Source organism: Engraulis encrasicolus, chromosome 21, assembly GCF_034702125.1.
Source record: "Engraulis encrasicolus isolate BLACKSEA-1 chromosome 21, IST_EnEncr_1.0, whole genome shotgun sequence".
Classification (NCBI taxonomy): Eukaryota; Metazoa; Chordata; class Actinopteri; order Clupeiformes; family Engraulidae; genus Engraulis; species Engraulis encrasicolus.
Genome location: NC_085877.1, coordinates 15,800,327 through 15,807,826, shown reverse-complemented (window position 1 = coordinate 15,807,826; position 7,500 = coordinate 15,800,327). Strand labels below are relative to the sequence as shown.

At 40.2% G+C, this 7,500-nt stretch overlaps 2 protein-coding genes across 3 annotated transcripts in view; both read right to left on the bottom strand.

The window, feature by feature from the left end:
* The window catches only part of LOC134436928 (tetratricopeptide repeat protein 28-like), a 420,849-nt gene that overhangs the window by 356,048 nt on the left and 57,301 nt on the right, over positions 1-7,500 (bottom strand). The gene's annotated exons all lie outside the window — the stretch shown is intronic.
* LOC134437569 (uncharacterized) lies at positions 2,453-6,895 on the bottom strand. The gene is made up of 9 exons (XM_063187057.1): positions 6,816-6,895; positions 6,338-6,489; positions 6,083-6,219; positions 5,896-5,989; positions 5,692-5,800; positions 4,949-5,172; positions 4,308-4,479; positions 4,085-4,212; positions 2,453-2,808 (listed from the first exon to the last, which is right to left on the bottom strand). Exons 3-9 carry the CDS (start codon positions 6,172-6,174, stop codon positions 2,491-2,493), a joined length of 1,137 nt encoding a protein of 378 aa, XP_063043127.1. The 5' UTR covers positions 6,175-6,219; positions 6,338-6,489; positions 6,816-6,895; the 3' UTR covers positions 2,453-2,490.

Sequence of the window (7,500 nt, the reverse complement as noted above, 5' to 3'; positions counted from 1 at the left end):
AGTACTGTAGCACCATTTATTTCCTAATAACTCCTCAGAGATGACAATATGGGACAATGTACAAAGCGGTGTCTTTCTCTCCACATGACATTTGTACATCAAAAGGTCTTAGATGTGGAAGATAATCAACATGAAAGGCAACAAAATCTTTCTTTGTCCGACTCACTTCATAAGCAAAGAAATGTTCTCGAAAAGCTACTGTAAATAAAGGTATGGTGAGCAGCACCGCTTTGTCCTGTATGATCACAACTGATTCAATCTGGTAAAACAGAGGCATTTCATTGAGAACTTCACCACAAATGACTTGATGTTGGCGGTATACATACCCATTGTGCTTAGCCCACGTTACTTTAATTACCTTTTCACAATTGGACATTTTCATCTCCATAGCAATCACTGAACCACCATTGATCATATTTAAAGGCACACTTTTTCCTGGACCAATGTCCAAGCGAATAAAGGTTGTTGAGGATTGCCACTTGTGTGCAATATGATTTTGGTGCTTTTTGGCCAACGTTTTGGTGACATTTTTAAAGGACTTCAGCTGTTTCTTGAAGAAATTGTGTTTACCTTCATATCGCATGCACCAGCTATGAAGTACAGGTCCTATTTTTTGAATGCAGCGAGGATAATGTATAAGGAAATGGTGCTTGGGTAAAAGTTTTTTCTGAGGATATACCTCCTTAAACAGTTTGTGATGTTGAACAATCAAATGTTTCAAATACACACACAGGCCTTGAGATAACACGGGAGAGAATACAATGTTTACTATCTGTAATAACAAAATGAGCAGGGACCAGTGTGGGTTTGTAGAGGCTACCAAATCTCCAAATATAAGGGGAACATTCCTCAGCAAGCACCATGACTGAATTGCATTTAATCCCAAATCATTAGACTCTGCACTTAAATTCACAGCCACTGGCCTATTACATCTCTCTGTGAAACCGTAATCAAAACTTAATATTCTTGAATTCAGTTCTGTCGGTGTAATGTGTTCTTCCAAATACAAAAACAGCTGCTTTAATTCAAATTGTACAACACCCTCTAATAGATCATGCATAATATCAACTGAATAGTTCTCAGTTGTGTGAAAATATGTAAGTGAATTCAGTGAGCATGATCTCTTCACTCCAAATACATAAGGAAGAGAGGGCTTATTTGCCATTTCTTGGCAGTGAGCACTGTGGGTGTCTTTGGTGCGCAACACAATTTTTGGAGACTCTTCGGAGAATTCAGTTTGGAAGTCCTCTTTTTCAGCTAAACAAAATCTACAGCAATACCTTGCACTGAAACTCTCAACCAGACCAAACAAACTATGTAGGCCTAAATTATCTCCAGTGACCTGTATAACACTGCCACGAACACAGCCACCATACAATGGAATATCAATGCCATCATTCTCCAACTTTTTGAGATCACGAACAATAGGATCTAAAACTGCACTATAACTGTAACGCTTCACATCTGTAGCATGAAACAAGGCGCAAAGATGTATATTGGCCAAAATGGAATTCCACTTTGGTTGGAAATTCCTCAAAGTAAAATAGATGGCACCCAATTTATGAATCCCCTTCTTGCTTCCCAAAGCATTCGCCGTCTCCAGGTCATCGTAGAACATTTGTATCTGTATCGTGTGTCTCTCTGATGAAAATAGAGGATGAGTTTTGAAGAAAGAGCCGTCACAAATATCTCTTAGTTTTGAATCACTAATATGTGGGCTTCTGAGCATTTCTCTGGCGTGTTCACTATTGAATATTGACTTTAATGTCAATAAAATTGGAACATACATAAATGTGTCTTTAACTACTACTTGGTCATATGTTCCTGTCTTTTTGTTGAGCCTCGAGTCAAATCTTGAGCCAATAACAAGCTCTACTGGTTCCACAGTTTCCCACTTGCTCGACATAAATTTTGACTGTTTGTACACTGAATTAAGAGCTGTAAACGGATTCTCTAATTGGTTAAGACATTCCTCAACATTTTTGCATGTTTCAGTTTCTCTTTGATCGCGAAATACACACTGGATGACTGACTCTTTTGCATGCTCATGTATGTCCTGAACAATATCCTCCAAAGAAGTCACAACAGAATTAACAACAGACTGGGCAACACCTGCTGCCTTTAGATCTGAAATGACAGAGGCACAACTATTTACAAGGTGCTGTGACGATAAGGCTGGCTCTGACTCAACCTCTGCCCCATATGGCTCTTCTGCTGGATTTGCATTACCACCATCCCGAACACTTTGACACTGTGGTGGTTCAGCATTAGCAATAACAGCAGACACACTATTCACATGGCACTTGTTCAGGTGCTTCCTAAAACCAGAAAAACTATTGAAAAAACGTGAGCATCCCACTTGGCCACATTGAAGATAAAGAGTCCTTCCCGTACAGAGTCCATGTATTACTTTGAGATGCTTTACAAGATTGTTTGCTCCACCAAGATCATTACTGCAAAGAAAGCACCTCATTTTTCTTTAAATGGTGTCTAACGCACCATTCTAGCTCGCAATTCTGCAATTCTTGGCGTTTCCTTAGTTTTCCCTACATCAATGTTGTAAATGGCAGTTTGGAGAAAAGTGAAAAAATTGTTCAAGGCAGGACTGTAAGATGTACCAAAGACAAAGTGGGCCTTGAAGAGTTCATCCAGGGCTCCGACTGAGGTGGTGGCTTGGCATGGAAGTGCGTGCTTGTCGATGGCAATGAAGAAGGAGTGAATGCTGCTTTTTGTGGGTCCCTGTGCAAGGATGTAGGGCTGACGGCTTTGAGTGATGTTGTCTAGATGCTGCTGCAGGCTTGTTCCCGTCTACGACAAAGCACATTCAATAACACCATTTATTAGAACAATAACAATGATATCACTCTCAACTTAAAACAAGTAGCCTTTTACTACGGATGGGGTCGCCGGTGGGCCTATTCCCTACTTGCTAAATATACTCAACTACATCATAACAACATTGCTATGAAAGAACAGAGAGCCTTAAGTATCAGGTTAATTACAATTTTGGTGACAGTAAGGTTATAACAAAGGCTCTGCGCTAAGGGGTTAAGAATGATGTCACATGCATAGAATTACTAGCGGTGGACTTGCATTTGAGAGTACGATGTGGAGTGGTGTTGGCCTGAGGCTGTGCAGTGAGGGTGACTGGGTGTAAAATGATGTTAGAAAGTGTAAGGGTAGAGGAGTACTGTTTGAAGATGTGAACTGTCTCTCCGATTAAAAAAATATCTATCCAATTTTGCAAAAATGAAAATAGAGTAATGATGGATCTGGTTTAAAAGCACACAAGTTCAGCCACTGGCTTCCGTAAGAATCATAGACGAAAGAGTGCTTTGACAACGACATAACCAAAAAAAAGGTATTCAACATACAGAAATTAAGCCCATCCACAAACAACTCTGAAACCATGACTGCTTTTTCACAGCAACCCGCTTTAAAGTTGCAATAGCCAGGCTACAATATAATAGAGTAACTTTATTGAGATTGAGATGTCCAGCAGCATAGACAACTACACAATAAAGAACTCACGCCAATTAACAAGATTCAAAGTGTTCTGTGAAAATGCCTTCAAGTAGCCCATATGGATTCTAGTGGCCCTAAAGATGATCCAGTGTTACATACACTAGACTACCACACACGCACACGCACACAAGACACACACAAGGAACGGAAATACATAAATGGATAAATGGTGGAGTAGAGCAACTAAGGGCCTTTTAAATCTTTTGGGGGGCTTTTTGAGGTCTTTATTTAGACCGGACAGTCAAAGACATAACAAGAAGTAAGTGGGAGAGAGACAGGGTGGGGTTGGGAAATAACCCAGAACTGACTCAAACCCAGGTCGCCTGTATATGGCAGGGCACTGTGTCTTGTATTATCTCAATATTACTTTTTATGTATGAAAAGTGCAAGTTGAAGGATATATCATATATGTCTTTTTTTTTGGGGGGGGGGGTGGGTTGTTTGAGGGTATGTGGTGTTGTTGGCAACGGTGGTGTGATATATGAGGTATGAAGTGTTGTTGATGGGGTGATGATATGGATGATGGTTTGATTAATAATCAAATATTAGTCTAGTGTACCTTTTGAAATTTGATGAGGTGATCGACGGCATTAGATGCTGATATCTTCCCTGGCCTCTTGCGTCCCTGTGCAGATGGCGGTAGCAGATGTAGCAGCAGTATGATGGCAGACATGTCACTGTCCCACCCTAAAGGCCAACAAGAATCATGTTAACATTGAGTTACAATTTTCCACCGTCCTCAATATATTTAGCGACACGCATCTCTACATTCAAAGACTTACCATTTTCAACTTCAGTGGATGTCTCAGCATTGTGCATCAAATCAAGAAGGTCTGTGGAGGGGACAAGTCCATGGCTTTCCTTGATGACTCTTGCTTTGAAAGTGGTAGGCCATCTCTCCAGGAACTTATTGGCAGTCTGCTCGCCAAACATCAGTCTGAAATCCTGCTCTACCTGTAATTTGAAAAAGAAAAAAGAACACAACAAAGAAGATAACTGCAGGTGGTACCTTGTGCTACATGTCAGGGCTTGACATTAACTTTTTCACGTATCGGCCACTGTGGCTACTGGTTTTCCCGAGTCACTGGCCATTCAGTTATTCCACTAGCCATATATATTTTTTCTTCATCATGATAGTGCACCTCTAACCTCAGAGGATGAGGTGCTTGCAAGATGAATGAATAGCTTTCTACATGGAAATATAACAAGGAAATAGAAACTGAGTTACTGAGCTTCTTAAACTTAAATACAAACAAATAAGAAATAAGCTGCCAGTCAAATTGGCTAATGACATTGAAAGTAACTTATTACTAGCCACAGCCAAGTTTTACCATCATTTGGCCGGTTTGTAGGTGCCAGTATCAAGCCCTGCTACATATTACAGTAAGTCTCACTCTTCAATGAGGATGTGTAGATGTCTTACCAGTCCCTGTGTGTCCAGGAATCGTGGAAAAACTGAGAAGACCTCTGCCGATTTGTCATGGTCATTGACCATTGCTTGGCGGTAACTGAAGGTGGTTTTCATTTTTTCACGGATGGTTTCCTCATCAGCAGAATGTCTCAACACAGCGATAGCTGATTCCACCTCCTCATCAGTCAGGACTTTGTCAGTAAGGGGTGTAGTACGTCCATGGCCTGGCCCACCAACTTTAAAACAAAAATAATTTTGTTGTTGCTGTTTACAACTACACACTGTTATATCCTCCAACAGTCCACTCTTGTTTTGCACATATTTCCAGTATTTCCCAGCATTGTTCATGAATGTGCACATCATTTTCTTCTCAATGTTTTCAGCAGTTAAATTTATTGGATCAGACTTTTTAGCATAGCTTAACAGAATCAATGGAAGTAAATGGGAGCATTGGCATCAAGCCACAAGTGATCAAACGACAGGATTAAATAGCCATTTTGCACTTTGGTGAATTTTACATTCATTTTAAAAGTAATTTATAAGAACATTTGATGATATTTTGTTTGCTCCCATAGTCTTGCATTGCTACACTTAATCTGGCTGTACTGTCAAACTAGGCAATGCAAACACATAGACGAAAATTATATACACAATCAAGAATAATGTTTGGGAATACTGCTAATGCAAAAAAGGGTGGACTGTTCCTTTAAACACATTTGACAGGTTGATAATTCACCCTCGTGATAAATTATTACCTTTAGGAGATCTAACAGCTGGACCTCTTTCCTCTGAAGCTTTTCGTTGAATAGTCTTCAACCGCCAAGCAATGTATCCTGAACCGCTTTCCGGGTCGTAGTAGTGTTCCTATATATACCGTAATGCATGCACATTATGATGTATACATACATTCATAAAGGCCAACATTTGATGGAGAAATATAGCATAAAACCTTTACTTACAAATCCATTCTGTGAGTATGGGTCTTCAAGGTAGGGAAACAGAGCGATAATCCCCTGTGCATACATCACTTTCACACTCCGGGGTGGCGAGGTCCTGGTATATTCAATAAACAACATTATTAGATAATATTGGACAACATGATCAAACAACAAACTTCATGTCTCATAACACATGACCCATCCTTACCCATGTGTTTCGGTCATTTCTGCAGTAAGTATGTTGATGAGCCGTCTTCTGGTTGAATCCGTGATTGATTTTGTTTTGGCATACTCCTCCATGATACGGTCACCTCCAGGCTTTGTAGTCAGGATTTTTTCAATCAGCTAAAGGATAACAGATGCAGTAATGTATTTTGAAAAACACTTGGTAATTCTGAAACAAACATGATGCATTGTATGCAATTGAGACCCCCTATCCACCCACACCCATCCACAAACTCACAGCTCTTGCTTCATAGTTGATCCGGCAAGGCCTTTTAGGTTGACTGCCTTGGGCTGCAACAGGGTCCTCGGCTGGCTCAAGCTGGGAGAAGTTGAGGATCACTGTCTCGTCAGATGCAGTAGACCCTGGAGATGATGTGAAGTGAGGGTTACCTGCACATTGGAAAATATGAACACAATTATTACATTACATTACATTTAACTGACGCCTTTGACCAAAGTGACCTACAAGGAGGAAATTCAAGTAAGTACAGAGTAAGAGGTTAGTGCAGAGTACAGCAGAAACACTGACATCATTGTCCAACACATGGTAAAAGAAGATGTAAGTTTAGCAAATAATGAGGTACATAAAAAGTGTTCAAAAGTAATCTAGGTAAGGTGTTCTAACAGGTGTTAGAAGCAGTGGCTTACATACAGTAGTTCAACACTTCCACCTAAATGATGTGTGTGTAAATCATATGCAAGTAGGCAACACTTACAAGGTGCTTCATTGGCCAATGAAACTAGGAAAGGTCCATGGAACTCTTTTATGAGCTCCTCAAAAACCTCTGAATCTACCTCGGTGTTAGACTGGTCATAAACTTTGAGGTCCAACCTTCTGTCTTCGGAGATGTTAAATTTCAGACTCACTGCAGCAAAAAATAAACAATGCACAAAACGCTCTGATGAGAAATAATTGCAGTATGACACCACTTTAAGCTACATTAAGCTACTTTCAATCCAAATTAAGTGACAAACCTTCTCTCAAGAAATCACCAAACGTCAGTTCGGGCATCTTGATGTACTTCTGCACTCCACCAAATGAGACACGCAGCAGCATTTTCTGTTAAATTTCAGAAAGGTTGAATAACTGTTAATACCCATCAACGTATTCACACACACACACACACACACACACACACACACACACACACACACACACACACACACACACACACACACTTGGATCAGGAACGAGCATGCTGGTTAGGATACTTGTATGGGAGGCACTGATCAGAACACTACAATGAGGTCATCTTTTTTCATGTCCTTCTGAAACCTCTTAAAGCCAACTGAATTAGATCAACTTAATAGGCCTACATCCCCGTAACATCTCTGTTGTAATAGATGATTGCATATCATTATTCAGCAAAACATGGGAAGACAGTAGCATGGCTCCGCCTT

Excerpts from the sequence above, each read along its gene's own strand:
- LOC134437569 (XM_063187057.1), bottom strand. The coding sequence starts at position 6,174 with ATGGAGGAGTATGCCAAAACAAAATCAATCACGGATTCAACCAGAAGA. Across the intron at positions 5,173-5,691 it reads AGCTGTTAGATCTCCTAAAG|TTGGTGGGCCAGGCCATGGA; the intron begins GTAATAATTTAT and ends TTTGTTTTAAAG. Across the intron at positions 4,480-4,948 it reads TCCTGGACACACAGGGACTG|GTAGAGCAGGATTTCAGACT; the intron begins GTAAGACATCTA and ends TTCAAATTACAG.